Source organism: Lissotriton helveticus, chromosome 2_1, assembly GCF_964261635.1.
Source record: "Lissotriton helveticus chromosome 2_1, aLisHel1.1, whole genome shotgun sequence".
Lineage (NCBI taxonomy): Eukaryota > Metazoa > Chordata > Amphibia > Caudata > Salamandridae > Lissotriton > Lissotriton helveticus.
In genome coordinates this window covers 1,429,534,078-1,429,556,622 of record NC_136059.1, presented here as the reverse complement: position 1 = coordinate 1,429,556,622, position 22,545 = coordinate 1,429,534,078, and the positions used below count along the sequence as shown (strand labels likewise).

The following is a 22,545-nucleotide window of genomic DNA, read 5'->3' as shown; positions in this document are numbered from 1 at the left end:
ACTTAGCAGTTCAGTCAAGAAAATAATGTATGATTCAACAAATAATACTGACAGTGTCAGGGAAATAGAGACTATTCCACTCAACTTCTGCACAGGCAAAGTCAACTTAACTAGTACCCTGGTGGAGGAAAGAGAGATAGCGACAGAGGGAATGCAGGACATTGGTCAGAATCAGTTAGGGAACAACGATCTTCACGGGGAAGCTCGCTCACGGGGCATTAAGGTCCACAATGTATCACAGACACACACGGGGGGTCAGTTCCTGGCATCCTGGAATGTGGCAGGCCTCAAGAATAAGATGGCTTCTAGGGATTAGGCCACCTTTATTGATAATTACCTGATAGTCACTATGCAGGAAACCTGGGCAGTGGAACCACAATATCGACCAGGGTACCTTCAATATGCGGAGATTTTTACTGCTCCTTTGAGCCTCTGGATCATAGTGACCTAGAACTCACAGAGGTTGAAGACATGTGCTGGCAAATTCCCCAATTAAACATACCCCCAATAAAAAGGTGGACCCAAGCAGCCCTTCAACTTAAGACCTTTAGTCTCGAATGTGGGCTAAGAGCAGTAAACGGGAGAACGCGAGGGGACAAGCAGGGTAATCCAACTTTTAATAATGGCTTGAGTACAAGCAGAATCGACTATATATTAGTGAATCTTGAATTGTGGTCCTCTGTCTGTGACATGACTATAATTCAACGAATAGAGAGTGATCACAATCCGCTTAGTCTTGAGATATTGCTCCTAAAGGGACAAGTAGCACCGAAAGTCAACAGAGTAGATGATATTGTCATGACAAATGACACAAGGCGGTTAAGATGGGCTGAGTGTTTGGGCAATCCTCAGTCTATTAATGAAATGGAAGCCTTGGTTAAAGAAGCAATTGTTGATATACAGGGCCAGTTATCCCATGAAGATTGCGACATCAGGGTAGTCCATATTCACTCGACCCTTTTTCTTAAACTCTGTAAATTTTTTAGTATTTCAAAGAAGAACCCTTCTGGCAAAGGAAGACAGAAACCTGACTCATGGTATGATAAAAATTGCAGGTTAGCATATAAATCCCTAGCGCTTGCAGTGCGATCTACTGATAGGGAGGCCATACAGGGCGCTAGGAAACATTATAAAAGGACGCAATACGTTGCTAAAAAAGCCTGGGACAATAAATATTGGGATGAGCTGTATGAAGCAAGTAAGCTCAGAGATATGACGGGCTTTTGGCACCTTGTGAGGTGGGGCAAGGGGAACCAAAAACCTCAGCCCGAAAATCATGTCCCCCCAGAAAGGTGGATAATATATTTTAAGTCCCAGTTTGCTAATGTAAACACCGTACCTATAACAGCTTTGGACTTTGCCAGCTGTTCCAACCCCATAAGCCCATTAAGGTTTACAAAGAAAGAAGTGGAATATGCCCTCAATTTAATACCAAAAGGCAGAGCCCCGGGCCTAGACAAAATTCCAGCAGATCTGTTCTTACATAATAAAGATGTCTGGGTCCCGTACATAGAATTGTTGGCTAATGCCATTGCGAGAGGTACTGCTTTGCCGGATATATGGCGGGGAGCTGAAATCATACCTATTTTTAAAAAGGGGGACCGCGCAGATCCAGCTAACTATAGGCCGATTAGCCTAATTGCCTGTATCCAAAAGGTTGTGGCCAGGATGATACTTCTCAGGATCCAGAACTGGATAAAGGAATCTGGAGTCATGTCTACTCTACAGGCTGGCTTCCGACCCTCTACCAGTACTGTTGATCAAGTTTTTAGGTTTTCCACAATATACTGGAAATGGGTGATCCCAGGGGGCGGTACACTCTATGCAGCCTTCGTCGATCTGAAGGCGGCGTTTGACCTTGTCCCTCGAGATAGGTTGTGGCGAGCGCTTCACGAACAAGGTATGCCTCCTGAACTGCTCGCAGTCCTGATTAAATTCCATGATAATAACTACGCGCAGGTGAGATGGGGTAATCAGAGTCAGGTGACCGATAGTTTTCCAACAGCAAGAGGTGTCCGACAAGGATGTGTGTTGGCACCCACATTATTTACTCTATATATCAACCGGGTCATAGACTACTATAGGGATTCTTACACAGACGCACCTAAACAGAATGGTATCTCGGTCCCCTTGTTAATGTTTGCCGATGATACCCTTTTAATATCTAAAACCCAGGAAGGGCTCCAAAAAGCAATCGGCTGCTTCGAAAAATTCTGTAATGACTATGGCTTATTTGTAAACGTATCAAAGACAATATTCATGGTTATGCATAAGCATAGGAACATCAGGGGCCGAGTTTATATGAATGGGGAACTCCTAGAACAGACGGACAGCTTTAGTTACCTGGGCATAACACTAGGTTCCAGGCTTCAGTGGAAGCCACATATGTCATACTTAACTTCTAAGCACGCACAGCTGGCTGGTGTTCTGTTAAGAGAGTTTAAGTCCTCAGCTACCAAACCAATGGCCCCAGTACTTAAAATTTATGATACAAAGGTGAGATCTTCTATGTTGTATGGAGCAGAACTATGGGGGGTATCCGATATAACAGGCTTAAAAAACGCACATAATAAATTTCTCCGCAGTATAACAGGGCTCCCACATTCAACACCACTTGTACCATTACGTATGGATTTGGGAAGCCATAGTATACAGGACATCTGCAGGTTTAGACCAATCGCCTACTGGAGGAGATTGTGGGTAACGCCTGAACTCCATCATTACGCACTAGCACTCTTGGAGGCGCGAAACTTGGACTCTGGAGGAAAAATGTTATGGTTTAGGAAGGTCAGATCCCTACTTAAGGCCTTAGGTATGGAGGATCATTGGGAAAATCCCCAGGAGAGCATCTTCCCTTCAAAACAAAAGCTAAAAGAAGCTTACTGGGCACTGGTATCCCAAGAGGAGTATCAGTCACACACTGCTCCATCGTTTACTAAGGCTTTCTTGGAACTGAAACATACTCCCTCGTATGAGAGGTATTGGGATCTTATTACTATGCCATATGACAGGAAACTGTTCCATCAGTTTAGGGTAGGAACCCTCCCACTTAACACGGTTACATGTAAATGGAAAACTAGTAAAAATTATCATATGTGGCCCTTCTGTATAACACTCTCGGAAAGCATAGCTCATGTCCTGTTCGTATGTCCAGAGTACAAAGCTCCTTGCCACAAATGGATTAGGTTGATCTGTATCCAAAAGGGGATACACACTGGGACACTAGCATTGAGGATATTTCAAACTGACTGCTCGGACACTATGGTGATTGCGATTGCTAAATTTCTAAAATGGATGTGGACAATCCGTAGTGGTAAACTGATAGCATTGCAGCCCCTATAAATTTACTGTGGTATTTTTGTGGAACATCAATCTTATTAATTTTAAATGTTTTTATTAAAATATAGTACTTATTTTTTTTTTAACTGGTCGAATTGGAATACCATATATGTGGCAATCTTAATTTGGATGTCTCAAACGGTATTTCCCTGTTAATATCAAATATAATGTAATGTTAATGAAATGTGATTTTTAATATGTTAATGTGTGTCTTTTATGACTAACAGTCGAAATAAAGACTATTTGAATTAATGAATGGTTCAGGATCCTCGGAGCCTTGGGGAAATGTGAATGATCGTGCCCGATCCGATACAAATGTACGACCACAGTATAGACAGAACACTTTCGATAGACGAAATCAATATCAAATGTCCGATTATGTTCAGCCTGATCTTTACGATTCTGCTCATGCATAGGATTGCCTAGGATGGGGTAAGGAATCAGTTGAAGTTCCAGTAGATCAGACGGGTCCCTATGTTACTGGATGCCACACCCGCAGCAGTGCCGCCGCACACCTCTAGAAGCCATTGCGCTCCTTCGCCATTGATGCTACTGAGTCCCGGCTCGCTACCTCTCTGCTGAATACCACTATTGGTGCAGAAAACCATCGGACAGATTAGATTAAACGATCTTCCGATCTCGGCGTTTCATTCTCAAACGGCCAGCGTCATTGTAAGACGAATAAATGTAAATTAAAGGCATTATATATTGCTTTTGCCCAAGACAACAATAATGTTACCCCTTGTCCTGATGATGATGCCCTCATTTTTATAGGCATCGAAACGTCGTCGACCTTAAAAAAAAACCATATGCGATTTATTTATGTACATATTTGCAATGGAGCGGTTTCATTATATTTTGTGCCTGCCTTACTGATGTACAAGTATGCAGACTTATTTCCTTGCCTTGTTCACATTTTCTCCGGTTTGTTTTTGTCTTGTATGTTAAGGGTCACGGCTGTGCCCGCTTGACATTCTTTCAAAAAGAATTTTTTATCTATGCACTCATTGATAAATAAACCCTGTCCAAACGGGCAGAAGACATATTACTTATCAAGTATATGATTATTGTTTTTCTGTGTGTACTAATTTCATATAGGGATCATTGTTCTTTATAGTATGTAATGCCCAAGGTCCCTATAAATATACCTTAAGGGTTCCCTTGTTTTGTCAAAACACACGGGTCCCTATGTTACAGCACATGTTTTGGGTTCTACTGATTGGTTTCTGGTTGATACAGGAGCTACACGTAGCGCTCTGTCTAAACAATTGGTTCCGAGGGCTTCCCTGTCTGGCACAACTATTACTTCGATAGGTTTCGATGGAACACCTTCCCTTAACCCATTGTCACAACCACTTCCATTTTATGTTGATAAATTCAGTGCTCCATGTCCGTTCTTGCTTTCCCCTAATACACCAGACAACATTGTGGGTCTTGATATGCTGAAGTACTTTTTAATCGATAATTATTCCGAATTTGACAGAATTTGTCTTGTTAAGGAAGATGTCGCATTAGCCACACTTCCTGAATATCTCTGGGCTACATCAGACACTGATGTGGGTCAGATGGTCATTCCTCCGGTTCAGATTAGTGTCAAGGAGGGAGCTGTGTTACCTCGTTTGCCACAATACAGGATTTCACAGGAGGGAGAAGAAGCACTCATACGAATTGTGCATGATTTGATCCGAGTTGGGGTTGTTGAGGAAGTTCCATACAATGTTTGTAATAGTCCGATTCTCCCGATTCTGAAAAGAGATACTGACACACGAGTTTACAGGTTCATTATTGATTTGAGGGAGGTGAACAAGATTGTCGTACCACAAAATCCCGTGGTTTCCGACATCACGACACTCCTTACTTTGGTTCCTCAGACTGCCACTACATTTTCTGTGATAGACTTGAAGAACGCTTTCTTTTCGATCCCTATTCATCCTGACAGCCGATATTTGTTCGGTTTCACTTTGAATAATCGATTGTACCAATTTTGTAGAGTTCCTCAAGGCTATACTGAGAGTTCGAGTATCTACAGACAAGCATTAAAGAGGGAACTTGATTCTTTTGTATTGCCCGAAGGTGTGGCTCTCACTCAATATGTATTTCTTTTCTTGAATCACATCATCATAAAGTGTCTCGGAAAAAGTTGCAATATTGTAGACCAAAGGTAACCTACTTAGGTCACCTTTTGTCTAAGGAGGGACGTTCATTGATATCAGATCGCATACAAGCACTTTTAGATACGCCAGTTCCCACCACACAGAAAGGAGTACGTGCATTCCTGGGTCTTATTTCCTTTTGTAGACAGTGGATTCTGGGATTTTCATACATTGTTAAGCCTTTGTTAGCACTTTTGATGAAAGATACTCCAGTACCCCTTCCATGGGCAGAGGAATGTGAAAGTGCTTTTCGACAGTTACGACAAGCTCTTTGTTCAACACCAGTGTTAGTTACACAAGATTATACGAAGCTCTTCACACTTTACGTACACGAGAAAGATGGATGTGCATTGTCAGTGTTGGTTCAGTTACACGGCGATAAGCAACGTCCATGTGCATATTTCTCAGCAGTTCTTGATCCCGTTGCTAGAGTATTACCTGGGTGCTTTCGCTCAGTTGCAGCAACAGCTGTGTCAATTCGACAGAGTGAGGGAATATTTTTTTCACACAAATTGTTAGTGCTAGTACCACATGCTGTTGATGCCCTTTTGAATCAGACAAAGACGCAGCACTTAACTAGCGCTCGTCTCACAGGTTATGAACTGACATTGCTAGCCCCCCACATTACATTGAAGAGATGTGCAACTTTGAATCCAGCCACTTTGTTGCCAAATCCGGTGACTCAGCCTCAGTCAAAAGAAACGCACATTTGTATTTTTCTGACTGAGGAACAGACAAAGGGTCACATTGACTTACAGGATACGCCCCTTCCAGATGTGGATGGTGAATTGTGGGTGGATGGGTCTTGCCTGAAGCTACCAGATGGTACGACTTCAGCCGCATATGCAATTACCACGCTTGAGACAGTAGTGGAGACAGCTCGCATACCACAATAATCGGCTCAAGCAGCTGAATTGATAGCTTTGACGCGAGCATGTGATCTCAGTGCTGGTTTGTGTGTGAACATTTACACAGATAACCGCTATGCTTTTGGAGTAGCGCATGATTTCGGCCTACTCTGGAAGGAAAGAGGCTTTCTTACATCTCACGGAATACAGATAATGCATGGAGAATTAGTGCATAATCTCTTGACTGCATTGACATATTCGAAGAAAATAGCCATAGTGTAGTGCAGTGCACAAAAGAAGGTAACAGACAAGATTGGACAGGGAAATGCCTTTGTAGACCACGTAGCACGTGAAACTGGGATGCAGAGAAACACTACTTCCATGTATGTAGTGAAGTCGCAAGCTGAAAGATGGCACGATGCTAGGCAGGAAGTGCGAGAGATACAGAAGACAGCTTCTGACAAGGAACGTGAGCAGTGGTCTAAAGATGGAGGGTTAGATGACGAAGGTTGTTGGAGAAACAAGCAGATGGATTGATGGAAGCTGCCTATAGCTTTTGTACAGCCTATGGTTCAGATGGCACATGGGCTAGCACATGTTGGAGATTCCGCGATAACAAGAATGCTTACGCAAGTTTGGGAGCATCCAGAGATTGCTAGCACAGCTAAGAGAGTAGTACAGTCCTGTTTGATTTGTTTGCAATACAATCCTGGAAAAGGGACGCGAGTTCCGTCTGGAGGTTTTGTAACACCAACTGCACCTTTTGAAGTCCTGCAGATGGACTACATTCAGCTTGAACGGTGTAATAATTTAAAGTATGTTCTAGTGGTGGTTTGTGCCTTCAGTAAATGGATTGAGGCGTACCCCACAAAAGATAATACTGCTATTACTACTGCTAAGGTGCTACTGAAGGAGTTCTTCCCGAGATTTGGTCTTTGCAGACTTTTATGGAATGATAACGGACCTCATTTTGTCGGGGAAGTTATCGAGTATGTCTTGAAGGGATTAGGAATCAAGCAGAAATTACATGCTGTGTTCCATCCACAATCAGCAGGATTGGTGGAAAGGTACAACGCTACTGTGAAGCTGGAAATCGCGAAAATCCAAGCTTCCACGAATTTGACTTGGCCAGATGCGTTGACATTGGCATTATTGTCCATCAGATCAATACCACATTCTAGGACGGGTCTGGTATTTGGACGGCCAATGAATATTTGGAGAGTTCCGAAACCGAGTTCTGTGTATGATGTACCTCGTGTTTTAATGAATGACTATTTGGCACAATTAACTGACAGCTTGGTTTCCATTCATCAACAGGTTCGAGAAGCGCTCCCCGATAAATCCCAAGGTGAGGGCCATGAGCTCCGTCCTGGTGATTTTGTCATGGTGAAAGGTTTCGAGAGGTCAAGCAGCCTGGAGCCGAGGTGGCATGGACCAGAACAAGTACTCCTCGCCACAAGAACGGCAGTTTGAGTTACCAACAAGAAGAATTGGGTGCATAGCACCCACTGTCGGAAGGTATTGTCGACCTTAGTGGAACCTGCTGTGCTAACCGATCATCGAGACATCCTGACTACGGAGAAAAGCCCTGCTGTATCAACTGATGGATCTTCTGAGTTCTTCCCGGACCAGACTACCCCTGGAGCAGCGCGATACAATTTGAGATCAAGAAAGTGATTTTTTATAGTTTTTCTTGGCGAGACTGGTTGAGCAACCCCTCTGGGTAGTGGAAATGGAAAGCCAATATGACAAGGGAGGGGGATCAGCCCTGCGTAGTGTAGTGACACCTGTCTTGATCTGTGGTGAAGAAATCAACGTCTACCCAGGGTAAAGTGCTCATTGACTATTTTTGTTTTTCTATCTTTTAGTTTGAAGATTTGACTTTTTGACTATGATAACTACTAAGGAAAATATTTTAGGAGTGTTAGGTGTTTTTGTTGTTTTGACAATTATAGCAGTGATCACTTGGTCTGTTAAAATGATGATTCCTGCTCGTACGTTTGTTGTTGTTCCTACTACTCCGATTCCGGAAGAGCATCAGCATTTCACTCTTGCGTATCATGAGTATAAGCATTGAGAGTCCTATTTGAATAATACGTTTGTTCAGGTGCTCCACCACATTCACAATGCTACAAACACTACAAATTGCTGGATATGTGGTATGCTTCCAGCTCATCAGAAGAAAGGTGGAACACCATTTATTCCACTTCCTTTTTCGCATAATGGTTCGAGCCTGGTACACTCTTCTCTTTTCGAACAGAAAACCTGCAGTAGGTGGACTTCTCTTCCTTTGAATAAAGAGTGTTACCAAGATGAACATGGGTATCCCCAAGCAAATGGAACTATATGGGAATGGGAAGAATATCGACCGGACAATGCTTCTACGCCTTATGTTTTCACCCACACGAGAGACTCTATCACAAGCAATGAATCTGTAATTACTGTAACACGGACAAAAGCGGACCTTTGTGTACAAAGTACTGGACGAATTCCAGTTGGAACTAGTGATTGTGTTGTTGTATTAAATATGGATGGAATAAATGAGAGTACCTTCCTGGCTTCACATAACACATATCTAGCATGTGGAAGTCATGGATATCACAGACTATCTGTAGGGTGGTCTGGCACATGTTATGTTTCTTTCTTATTGCCCCCTGTTTTTCTAGCACCTGCTTCATATCACCGAGATTTTAAACTGTTCAGAAACATTTCTATGAATCGTTATAAACAAACAATACGAATTGATGATATAGATCAGACAGACACTAGTTTGCAGCAATATGTTGATTTTAATTTGGGTTTGTTTCCTTTTGTGGGTGCTGCATTAAATAGTAGGAAAATATGACGATTGACTAGAGTTGTGGAGGCTGTCACTAATGAAACTGCTGTAGCCCTAGGAAACATTACGGAGGAGTTGCAAGTTGCTAGAATTGTAACTCTTCAGAACCGGATGGTTCTAGATGTCATGTTAGCAGATAGAGGAGGAGCATGTAAAGTCATCGGAAGTAGTTGTTGTGTTTTCATCCCTGACAACTCGCCTTCTGTATATGAATCAATTCTTAAACTGCATAAGATCGCTGCCGATATTCATATAAAAAATGGCACCTGGACTTTTGCTGGATGGTTTTGGGCTCTGGTTTCTGCCTGAGGTTGGAAATTACTGACTATTCTATGTATTGCAATTGCAGTGATTTTCACCTGTTGTATGTGTATCCATTGTGGCCCAATGATATCTTCTATGTGCATACCTGCCAGTATACCTTCTAAGAGAAATGCCATGAAAGCACAACAAACATTCGATAAAGAAGTGATGAATATAATGTGTACAGATATACAAGATGAATGCACAGATTACCCCAAAAGAGCGTATGTCTTTAGCTAACGCTAAAAGGGTCGTCTGTTGTAATTTGACAGCGATTAAGTTGAGCGTTAGCAAAAGACATCTTAGTTTTGGCTGTTATCTTGACATCTGGCGGCATCCATTTTGGATTCCCGGCAGCCATTTTGTCTGCCACACGCTACCTCGTGTCGACCATGTGCGTTGTCCTACCTTTCTACTCATGGCCTTTGAATCTGCCCGGCAACAGGCTATTAATAGCATCTCTGTGTTTTGCTGCTAACCGTTAGGGTCCACATCTGTTAATGGTTAGCCTTAGATTGGAATGTGTTAGCCGAGACCCCAAGACTGTTAGCTCCTCCCACTGATCGATTGTGCTTCTCGATATTACCTTGTATAGACATAAAATGTGCTCTTATGCTTTGTACCGCCTTCTTTTGAGCCCCTGTTTGGGTATAAATAAACCATGTGTCAGTAACCCTTTGTGCTACTTCTCGCAGTACCAAAGGGTACTGGTTGAACTATAGCACCACCTCATGAGGTGTAATAAACGTTATGTTTTGTATTTCCAGTTTCCGTGCCAACTTTTTCCTTTGGAGTCTGAGGACTTTGTGCACAGAAGGGCGAACCCCTTGCACTAGCGGGTCTGGCTGAGGCCTATACAACAGTACTGCTTGCACAGTGCTGGATGCTTGTTCGCACTGTGCAATCGGTACAAACAGCATCTTGCACAGGGAAAACTGTTGTTTTCTTCCGCTTGAGTAGATTTGTACTCGAGCTGCAGCTTTTTCAATGCAGACTGGTAGTTTCTTATCGTGAATGGTCGCAAGCATACGCGACCACTCGCAATGAGAAACATGACCTCCCCGCATTGAGGATCTCACTGGGAGGTTTATTTTCCACGCTCGCGATCGGCAACTTGATGTTACTGATCGCGAACAAGGAAAAAGTCTTGCCGGGATGTCATTTTGCACAGTCGTGGTCACCAACTTGAAGTTGAGGACCACGAGCAAGCACGTGTTTGCACTGTGCTACGTGCAATTCACGTAGTGCAAAGTAGCACAAACTTCGCAAACTACGCGAGAGTGGCATAGTACTTCTCCCAGGGTTATTCAAAATGACGGCTGAAAATAATACCATTCCACTTTATATAGGTGACTCCATTTATTTTATTTGTGGAGAAAAAGCTAATACATGGCTTCCAACAAATTGGAGTGGTTGTTGTCACCTTGGTTTTGTACTACCTGCTATAGCAATAAAAGACATAAAGGATGTACGAAGGGACATACAAAGACATGCACCAAGAAGAGGCAGAAGTAGTGTGGACCAAAGAGATACAGCATCAGAGATAGTAGGTGATATACTAAAAGGGATGATAACATAGATTGGTCCACCTATTAACTCCAGGGATATACGTAGGTTGTCTAGATTACTAGAAGCAACATAAATGAAACATCAAGTATATTAGAAAATATTACGGTAGAACTTCAGGCTGTGAGATTAGTTTCCCTGCAAAATAGAATGGTTCTTGACATGATGTTGGCAGCGAAGGGAGGAGTCTGCACAATATTTGGGGCATTGTGTTGCACCTATATCCCTGATTCCTCTGTTACTGTAAGGGAAGTAAGAAGAAGACTGCATAATATAGGTATATAAGCACAAAGGGTTTCGGCACATGGGATATAGGAGGTTCACTATGGGGTTGGTTGAGTGCATGGGGTTTGAAAATACGAATGGTGTTCATAACAATATTTCTAATATTAGTAGGCTGTTGTCTATTAATTAATTGCATGCCAATATGCTGTCAACTATTGGGACATCTGACAAAATGCCCAGTGATGGTATCAAAAGAAAAAGATTGAATACTGATTCAAATAGTAAGTACTGAACTGATGCAGATAGACATTTCTGACAATACAAGGAATGGACAATATAATTGTTGAATATTGATATGCTTCATGATGAAATTATTTTAAACTAAGGTTCAAAGGGTTGTCTGTGAAAGATGAAAATGAATAAGCCCCTTTGGTGAAAGGATTTATTAAAGTGAACAATAGTTTTACATGAATTTCTATGTTTCACCTGCTTGCAAATAATATGTGCCCACTCATCATAATAAGAGACATGATACACAAATGGTTAAACTAAACTGCCTGAAATTCAGCAAAACCCATTTGTATTGCAAATATAAGTATATGTGCCCCTTATGTTCTTTTTCAAATATGTGTAGTGGCTCACTAGCCTTCACCTATTTACAGAAGCCGGTTCAGTGTGTTAATTCATAGAAATGGCTCTCTGAACTGGAACATGTCAATCTGCTCTGTTTCTGCTTGGGTAAAATGTTTTTTCATTGCAAATATTGTATGTGGAAATTGTGCGTAGAAAGCAGAGAGCACGAGCATCTTCTGACTAGATCAAACAGTGCCTGACAAAAACAAGATAACATACTTGAGCACTCATGGACCCTTTATGATAGATTCTTTTGTGTATGATTTCAGATCTGCCGCCCTGCCTCAATGCACCACAAGTCATGGACGCTTTACGATAGAATCTTTTGTGTATTATTTCACATCTGGTGCCCCTACCTTAGTGCAGCACAAGTCATAGACCATTTATGATTGAATCTTTGTGTGTGATCTGATAATTACCGTTGTACTTGTTGCCAGCACTAACCATTCCCTAAGGGCTGGCTTACACTCACCCCACACGCATTCAGCACAGACGTCACTGGACATGTGACCCTGGTAATAAAAAGGGGCCGAGCTCACGTTCTCGTACCCAGTTCCGTTAGCTATCTAACTGTGTCTATGTGTTCATTATGTACGTATGATGCTGCCCCTGGACCCTACCATTTTTCATAGTGCTGAGGACAGTGCACACAACCATGTAACCTCTGGCAGTGGGGAAAACTTTGGTTATGTAACTTTGTCTCGGTAATTGTATGAGTACATAGGTAGAGGCTGGATCATAAGAGTACTGCAAGGAGTGTGTATAGTGAATTTATAAGTGCTTGGAGATTGGTGGAGTAATTGGATAAGTACATATGTTGACGGAGCCTAACCCCCAAGCACGAGCTTGGCTCTAATTGGCTGCCTTCCATGTGCCAAAAACAAAAATTTTGGTTTTGCTCTGCCTTGTATTGCTACAGCTGCAACACCTCACTGAATCTGCAATAAACATTCATATCCACACAGATATATCATGTCCACGATCTTTCATGTGGGGAAGTATGGATGAATGTAGGGTCAGTGATTACCCCTACATTCCATTTTGGCCATGTTGTGGGACTTGGGTCCCAGGGTGACACATTGGTGCTTACGGCCCTCGTGATGGCAACACTACAACAGAGACACCCCCATCAGTTGATTCCTCATTCAGCCCAGGACGGAACCACGCCCAGAGCTCCAGAGTCATTGTTCACAGCCTCACGCAGGACTGGCATACACCAGGCCAGCCCACTCCGCTTATGCTTACAGGGATTAATGACAGCGCTACATGACCCAAGTCTTCCCTGTAGTGATCTACTGATCACAGGTCTAGTTGACCGGCTAGTTTACACCCACACCACACCCATGCACCACAGGCGTCACAGAACATGTGACCCTGCTAATAAAAAGGGCCGGTCACACGTGCTGGAGGCCATTTCCATTCTCTCCCATGATTTGAACTACAGAGTTGGTGGCAGCTGAGGCACTATGCCTGACACGGGCTTCCCGCCACATGGCCATGACTTGAGTTCCACTGAGTTAGTGCCACCAAAAGCTGAGTGGGTGTGCAGCCTGCAATGATGCGTTGCCTCAACACACCATCCTGTCAATCAAGACCCGATTTGAATTGTGAGCTCATCTGGACCACGTGTACGCAACTGCTGAGGAGGTTGCTTCGGTACATGGTGGGCCCTCTTGGACACATGCCGGTGGCAGAAGGTGAGCAGAGAGGCATGTTTGCGCAGCAGCGGGCAGTTACCTCTGGGGTGGACAGACTCCTCTGGGCGGCGGGAGTGGATGGGGTGCAACAGCTGGATGCGCAGGGGTGGGACAGTAATTTAGGCATGTGCAGTTGTAATTGTACTGTGCCATCAATGATTCTATACTATGTTTCAGATGAGTGAGCTTGAGGGCCGCAGTATGTCCCAGCACGTGGTTGGATACACACTGGGGGTGGGACGGTGAACTGTGAGGGTTTTGTCTGCAGTGTCCGCACCAACTCTCACTCTCCCTCTCCATCTCTTCCTTTCTCTCTCTCACACTCTTTCTCTCTCTTTTTCCTCTCTCTCTCACTCTTTCTTTCTTTCTCTCTTCTCTCTCACATGTTTCTCCCTCCTCCTGTCTCACTCTGTCTCCCTCTCTTTCTCTTTCTCTGTCTCTCACTTTTTCTCTCTGTCTTCCTCTCTCACTCTTTCGTTCTTTCTCTTTCTCTTGCTTGCTCTCAATATTTTTTCTCTTTCTCCTTTGATGGGTGCATGACACAAAATCTTATCTTGCCTTTTGTCCTGCAGTCTGTGATTCACATATTGTCGACCCCTCCGACATGGGCCTTCCGCCACGTGGCGATGACTTGAGTTCCACTGAGTTAGTGCCACCAGAGCTGAGGGGGTGTGCAGTCTGCGATGAGGCGTGGCACCATACACCATCCTGGCAATCAAGACACGATTTAAATTGTGAGCTCTGCTGGATCGCGTGTACGCCTTGTCTGAGGAGGTTGCTTTGGCACATGGTGGGCCCTCTTGTACACACGCCAGTGGCAGAAGGTGAGCAGAGAGGCTTGTTTGCGCAGTGGGAAGCAGTCACCTCTGGGCGGTGGGAGTGCATGGTGTGCAGCACCCTGGGTGAGCAGGGGCAGGCAGGCATCTCTGGGTGGCGGAAGTGGATGGGGTGCAGCAGCCTGGGGGCGCTGGGGTGGGCAGACACCTCTGGTTGGCAGTAGTGGATGGGGTGCAGCAGCCTGGGTGTGCAGAAGCGGGACAGTGATTTATGGAATGTGCAGTTGTATGTACTCTGCCAATATTGATTCTATACTATGTTTCAGATGTGTGAGCTTGAGGGCTGCACCATGATCCGGCACGTGGTTGGAGACACACCGGTGGCAGAAAGGTGAGCTGTGAGGGTTTTTTCCACAGTGTCAGCACTCACTCTCCCCTCTCCATCTCTTCTTTTCTCTCTCTCACACTGTTACTCCCTCTCTTCCCTCGCTCACTCTTTCTCTCTCTCACTCTTTCTCCCTCTCACTCTTTCTCTCTTTCTCTCTCTCTCTTCCTCTTCCTCTCTCACTCTTTCTTTCTCTGTTGTCCTCTCTCTATCACTCTTTATTTCTTTCTCTCTGTCTTCCTCTCTCTCTCTTACTCTTTCTCTCTCTCTCTCTCTCTCTCTCTCTCTCTCTCTCCTTTGATGGGCGAATGATGCACAATCTTATATTGCTTTTTTGTCTTGCAGGCTGGGATTCACAGATTGTCGAGGGATGACACGCAATGGCTGTACCTACTTTTATTTTGTTATTTTGTTTAAATAAAATGTTTTATATGTAAATCCAGAGATGACTGTGATTCTCATTTGTCCAACCTCACATGCATCTTTTTTTATTATAATTGTGCAACATCAGCCAATTTGTTATGCGAATTCGCGGTATGCGAATTTGTGCGAAAGCGAATTTGCGGTCCGCAAAATCCACGAATTTGTGCGAATTGCGTTTTTGTTTATTTTTGCATGTTCGCTGGGCACTTTGCATGTTCGCTGGGCTTTTTTCAGCGCGCCGACCGCGAAGTTACCCATGGGCGCAGCCATCTTGTTTTCAGTGTTCGCATTGCGTATTTCCGTTTCCGGGCGCTAGTTGCATGCTCGCGTTGGCCATTTCCTCCGTACAGATCGCAATTACATCATCGCGTCCGTTTTTGCGTGCTCACGGGGGAAATATCACGCAAACTTACCCAGGTGGTCCCAATGGGCACGGCCATCTTGTTTTTCATTCATTGCTATGGTTCTGGGCATGCTTTTTCTATCCTGCTTTAATCTTTGCAATCCTTTGTTTGTTTGAACTTTTTTAAATCTTTTTAACTCATTATCTATCCCTCTCTTTTTCTACATCTATATTTTGTGTTTTTTCTACTTTTGGTTACTTTAAAACTACTTTTTTTAACTCTTTTCTTTTCTTTACTTTTTCCCTATTCTCTTTCCTATTTATATCCATTCCTGTCCAGGACCATGGCAAAGGGAGCCGGGAAGAACAAGTGGAAGGGTCCCGCACCCCGTACCCGGCTCCCTTGCGGGCGGTTAAGGGGGTAGGATGTATTGGCCCGGGATATTTTCAGCGCGGTGGAGGTGGCCGCACTTCTCTTTTATGTTCAGCACCGCCTCCCGAATACCGTTGCAGCAGGTGGCAGGCCCTGTACAGGGTATGGCCTCCGGGAGCGTCGCCAGCTCTGGGATAAGGTGTGCCAGGCCATGTTTAGGGAGTCGGGGGTCCGGCGCACCTACCATCAGGCGATGCACCGGTGGGCGGACCTCCTTGACCGGGAACAGGACCTGCTCAACCTGCTAGGCGTGGAGATCCCTGGGCTTGGTGAGTAGCTATTTAATAACTACTTTGTTTTCTACTGCTCTGTGTTATTATATTGCTAATATATGTTTTTCCCGAAGAGCAAGAATGCTGCCGAGTCGATTACATTGCAGGTAAATTAATGTTTATAGCTTCTGTGATTGCAGGTGCTCGCCTGCTCAGTGGCGTTGCTACTCTGCTTACTTGTTTGCAACTTTGTGCTCATTTGGCCTGATTATGTATGAGTGTAGTACTTTACAGAACTGCGTAATGCTAGAGAGACTAGAGTCTCAAGTCTAGTCCTTCCTTTGTACTCCTGCTGCCACTAAGAAGAAGAGATAGTGGTGATTGATTGGTTGAGTATATTATGACTTTTTATTAGTAGTAGGATGTTTTTTAGTGGTCTGCAATCATGATGACGGACTGTGTCTGTCACGTCATGTGCTGCTGAGTGCTGGCAGTCATAGTAGAACCTTTTTGTTGTTGGTTTAGGTAGTGATTTACATAACTTTCCAAGTAGACGTTCTGTGAATGCAGCAACACAATACTATCCTCCTAGTTGACCAGATGAGATAGGTCAATACATGTAGTGCAATTGTTGGTAATTTGTTTCGCCGAGAAAATTTTAGATTGTGGTCAAAGAAATCAAATAGTTAAAAAAAACAATCATCCATATTTGTGTTTATTTCATGATCATCAGCAACTCCCAGGGGCAAGAGGACGACAGCGACGCCGGCGGAACAAGGTGGGCAGGATCGGTCCTCCGAGCTCTCTTCTGCTGGCCCCAGTAAGTTGTTCTGTTGTAATGTTAATATTAATAATTATACTTCCCTAACTTTTACAGCCACTATTCATTCCAAACTGTTTCCTAATTCTAATTTTTTTACACAATAGTCTTTGATCTTCTTGTAGACTGTTTCTACATTCTTATCCTGCCTCTACTATCACACTCTTTGTATTACTATTTACTATTATTATGATTTGGTCTGTGTAGGTAGCTAAGCTTGCCCAGTCGGCAAACGGTGTTAAACAAAACTCTGATCCAGCAATAGCTCTAGGCACTGAGTGCAGTCCTCTGGGTTGCCCTTGCTGTCTATTCCGGTCTTCTCAATGTAAGTTCTTTGACAATTTCCAACAACAAAATTTCAATGTGTCCACCAAGAATAAGCCAGTAGTTGGCTTTTTTGATTTGAGAGGAACACATGCCATACCGCTAGTGTTTCAGGGACTATTATGCACATACAGAAGTATCAACAAGAGAAATAGGACATTGTTGATGATAGGTGCAGTTCGACTTTCCACATACCTCAGTCCGAACAGAAGTTGAAACCCCAATCCCCTGACCGACTATCTAGTGTGTCTGACCAATGATTATCCGACCAGGAAAAACAGAAGAAGACTACCGCCGAGTCCCGACCTATCAGAGTCACGGAAGTATGCCTGCAAAGTGCAGTAGTGCAAACCCTTCCGCTCACTCACTCGTGAACAAAAACCACACAGTGTTTTTTAGTTTTAAAGTTTTATTTTCAAATAAAAAATAAAAAATCTATTTCTTTATTTTTAATAGCGCAGTATTCCGAGTGAGCAAAGATAACGTTAAAGTTTAAACACCCTTCCCTAGAATCAATATACTTCAACTTAACACATCTAGGGCCAGATGTAGGTAGCCAAATACCGGTCGGAAACGGCCGAATTCGGCCGTTACCGACCGGTATTTGGAGATCGGCATGTAGGTGACAGAAAATAGGCCGAATCGGTAAATTTCCCGATTCGGTAAAGTTACCGATCGGTAAAGTTACCGATCGGTAACTTTACCGATCGGTAAAGTTACCGATCGGCAAAGTTACCGATCGGTAACATTACCGATCGGTAAAATACCGATTCGGTAATTAAGAATAGGTAAAATTGAAGTTTGAGATGTAGGGAGGGTCTGAAATACCGATTTTGGGCCAAAATCGGTATTTAAGAGTCGGTATTTACCATGGATTCAAATCAGGTGTTAACCAGGTACAGCCTATAAAAAAGGACCCAAAATGCAATTCTGTTTGCAAAATGGCGGCATTCTATGTAATTGCAAGATGGCTACGGCTACAGGAGGAAGGAGAGAGGGAATGGCTGAGACAGGAGCAGGTCTACAGGCAGAGGGTGACCCTGTTCATGCTCACAGAGGAAGAGATTGTGCAAAGGTACAGGTTGGCTCCAGACACCATCATGGAGCTCATCAGGGACCTCAAACCTCTGTTGGAGCACCCCACCCCAAGGTCACATGCAATACCAGCACATGTACAGGTGCTCTGCAGCATCCACCTGCTGGCGTCAGGGAGCTACCAGAGCGTGGTTGCTGCGGTGGGAGGGGTGACCCAGAGCAGCCTCTCAAGGTTTTTTCACAGATTCCTTGACGCCATGTTGCACAGGATGGACCATTACATTTCTTTTCCATCCACCCATGCAGAACTGGTTCAAACCAAATCGGACTTCTACCAGATGGCAGGATTTCCCCATATCATTGGATGCATTGATGGCACACACATCCCCATTTGTCCCCCTGCTGCCACCGAATACATTTACCGCAATAGGAAATCAACCCACACCATCAACGTGCAGGTGATTTGCAATGCTAAGCACTACATCACAGACCTTGTAGCAAAATTCCCGGGAAGTACCCATGATTCATACATATTTCAGAACAGTGGCATCTATGAACGGCTGACTGCAGGGGAATTTGGTGAAGGCTACCTCCTAGGTAAACACAGTGTGCAACACCTATTAGACCTATTGCAATTAGCAGTACATGTATGCATGTGAGTAAATTATTCCCTTTTCTTTCCAGGAGACAGTGCATATGCCCTTCGCTCATTCAAACTAACCCCCTACCTCAACCCCTCAACACCCAGCCAAAGGAGGTACAACCGGGCACACAAGCGCACACGCAATGTTGTTGAGAGAACATTTGGAATTTGGAAGAGCAGGTTTAGATGCCTGCACAAGAGTGGAGGTGCAAGGCAGTATACCCCCATCACATGCTGTAAGATCATTGCTGCCTGTGCCATGTTGCACAATCTGGCTGTTAAGAAGGGTACTGAGGTGGAGTTAAGTGACTATGAGGATCACGACGACGACAATGCTGTGCCTGAAAGACATCCTGCAGGAGTGTCAACACCAAGTGATGGCAGATATAGACGTGAGGAGATTATACGCAACTATTTCTGAGTAAGTGAAGACACTGAGCTATAGTCAAAGCACAAGCTTCTGTTTATTTAGGTTTCATAAACAGATGGTAAAGAAAAAAAGAGCAACAGTAAGCATTTGACATCAATGCTCACAGTGAGCAAACACACTCAGACAGGTCTTGAACCCACCCACCATAGTTGCATATTGTCACTAGGCTTGTTTAAATGGCACAAATGTGCAAATGTAACTTTAACAACTAAAGAAACAAATGTCCACAGGCAGTAGGCCATAGTAAAAAATGTTCATTTTCGGCCACGCTTTGCACTGCCAGGTGTTTGTGGCTCAGCCTGTACACTGGGCGTTTGGCCTGTAGCCTCACCCTGTCGCCTGCTGCTCCTCCTTGGCTCAACACCATGTGGGCTAGCTGTGCTGCTCCTACTGGTGCTAGGTTCACTGTCCGGCACGTCAAGAGCAGAACTTCGTGCACTTTGTGCATTGAGTAGGGCCTCCAGCGCACCAGTCATTCCAGCTATGCCCCTTGTTAACTGGTTGGTATTATTAGTCAGGACTTCCTGGCTATTGATGCTACGCCTGCATAGCAGGGATGTGGCTGTTGCCAGGCGGTGTAAGGATTTCTCTGCTCTCTGAGCTCGCTGCTTGTCCCTGCGCCTTGCAGCAATTTCAGAGTCAAGTTTAGTGCACAGTTGCTGTATGCCTGTTGCCATGCACTTGTTCACCTCCACAAGCTCTTGTATGCCCTTGCCAACGTCCTGAATGTTAATGTTCATGTTTCTCATTTGTCTCTGACAGGCCATGATGCCCTTGCCCTGCATCCTCTGTATCCTGACCATCGATCCCTCCAGGCCTTGGAAGACACTGGACCCCTCCCCACGTGCACCTGCACCCCTTCCTTGGACTGTGCGCCTTCTAGTGGTAGGTGGTACAGGCTCTGTGCCGGGCTGCAGTGTGGCAGTGATGTCAGCCTCAGACAAGTCATGTGACTCTACACCCACCATTTCCTCAGCACCTATCTCCATTTGCAGCAGTGGGGAAACAACATGCCTCCTGCTAGGGTGTGCAACAGGTGTTACCAATTCAAGGGATGCAGGCATTTCTGGTGATGACACCAATAGTGGTGACTGTGAGGGAATTGGGGATCCATGCATTTCCTCACTGATGTCTGTTGCTTGGGAGGGTGGCTGCCCACTCGGAACCCCTGTGTCCTGGGATGCACTGGGCCCTGGATCCTGACTGTCATCCCTCTGGGGTGCCGTGCCTTCTGCCTCCTCGGACTGCCTTCTGGATGTGTGACCTGTGGACATATGGGCACATATCAGCTAGGTGCTAATGTGTCACAGCCACTACAATTAAACATATCAATTTGCACTTTGAACATGCTGCCTGCCCTTCATTTTGTCTGGAAACATTTAAATTACTTGTTGGTTACAGTGCTATGTCACATGTTCTGTCATAGACTGACTACATGTACCATGATGCATTGCTACAGTTTTGCACACACACCATGGGACTGGGGTAACTGAGCTGCGAGGGGTGAGGGATGGATGGGGGTGGGAGGGGGATTGCTGTGCATGCATCTTACCTTTTGTTTTTGCAGATTTAGCCGAGCTGTCCACTTCTCCCAGTCCATGGACACTTTCAGACTCCAGGGTTGTGGCTACCAGCTCCTCAAGCTCGGTGAGTGGGGGTGCTGTGTTCTTTCCTCCACCTGTTTTCTGTGACTGTTTGTGGCGATCAGCCAATTTTTTCTTTGTGAGGCTCCTTAGGTCATAGAACCTCTTCTTTAAGTCTTCTGTCACTCTGGTGGTCACTCCCACAGCATTCACTTTATCTAGGATGTCCAGCCATATTTTCCTTTTTGTGGATTCTGCCACAGTGAGGGACAGTTTTCCAAAAAGTCTGTGGTGTACCTTGACCACCTCCTCAACAAGCACCTGTAATTCAGTACTACTGAACTTAAGTTTCCTTTTCCTTTCTGCCTGCTCACTTTCCCTGCTGCTTTCCATTTTAAAGTGTTCTCAATTCACAAGCTCTGCCTGCTGCTGCTGCTGCTCCCAGTCTCTCTGCTCCAACTGCCTTTCCAGAACCTTCTAATTAGTTGCAGCTGCCTGTGTGCACACTTCCTGCCAGGAAGGGGGAGGGTGGTTGCACCTGATTGGCTGTTGTGTTGAGTTTCACTTTTGGTTGCTGGCCGACGCGGGAAATACCGATCGGTATTTACCGATCGGTATTTACCGATCGGTATTTCCAATGCTTTCCTATGGGACTTTTGCCCCATAGGAATGCATTGGCCATACCGATCGGTAAATACCGATCGGTAATTACCGATTCAATATTTACCGATTCTTATTTACCGATTCTTACCGAATCGGTAATTGGAACATCTGGATGTTCCTACATACCCCCCCTTCTTATTTACCGATTCTTATTTACCGAATCGGTAAAATTCGGTAATTAAGGATCGGTAAATATTTTTTACCTACATCTGGTCCCTAGTTATTAGAATAACTGTGCGGGCGCCCTCACCTTGTTTGAACTTCAAGTACAGGTGGTGATGGCGAGAAGTAGGTGGTGCATTGAAAAGCTCTTGTTGGCAGAAGGGCAATGGAATCTTCTGTCTGTAATTAGAAAAATGGTGCACGTTAGGAAGCAAGCATTCATCAGTTGTGCCAAAAATTGTAGCATGTAACGGCTAAGCATATAAAAGGTTAACACCCTCCCCAAAACGTCACTTTTTTTCATTCTCAATAATTAAAAATAGGTTATGTATTAACATTTTCTTCCATTACGAGATAAAATTGGGGGAGGTGTATGGCATCTAAAAATATGACATGTTTTTTCTAGGCATCACAACATCGGATGCGGCACCAAACACCACCGGTGCCAGGGCCAGCAGCGCGGAGGCATTCACTCCAGGGGGTGATGCGGCGGCGCCACAAGTGCTACCAGGAGGAGCTGTGGGGGATGGCTCAGCAGCGGCGGACTGTGGTAAGTTATTATACTCCTTACTTATTGACATTTTAGAGTATGCTCGCAAATGAGTGTATGATGTACTTTACAGTAGACAGTACACTAGTACAAGTACACGGTACTGTTAAGAACAGTTCAAAAAGACAATCATCCATGTTTGTGTTTATTTCATGATCAT

At 44.4% G+C, this 22,545-nt stretch overlaps 1 protein-coding gene across 1 annotated transcript; it reads right to left on the bottom strand.

Moving 5' to 3' along the window:
- Positions 1-730: 730 nt before the first annotated feature.
- Positions 731-21,420, bottom strand: LOC144820267 (uncharacterized). The gene is made up of 3 exons (XM_078677854.1): positions 20,980-21,420; positions 20,143-20,691; positions 731-750 (listed from the first exon to the last, which is right to left on the bottom strand). The coding sequence occupies exons 1-3, from the start codon at positions 21,401-21,403 to the stop codon at positions 731-733; spliced, it is 993 nt and encodes a 330-aa protein (XP_078533980.1). The 5' UTR covers positions 21,404-21,420.
- Positions 21,421-22,545: the final 1,125 nt, after the last annotated feature.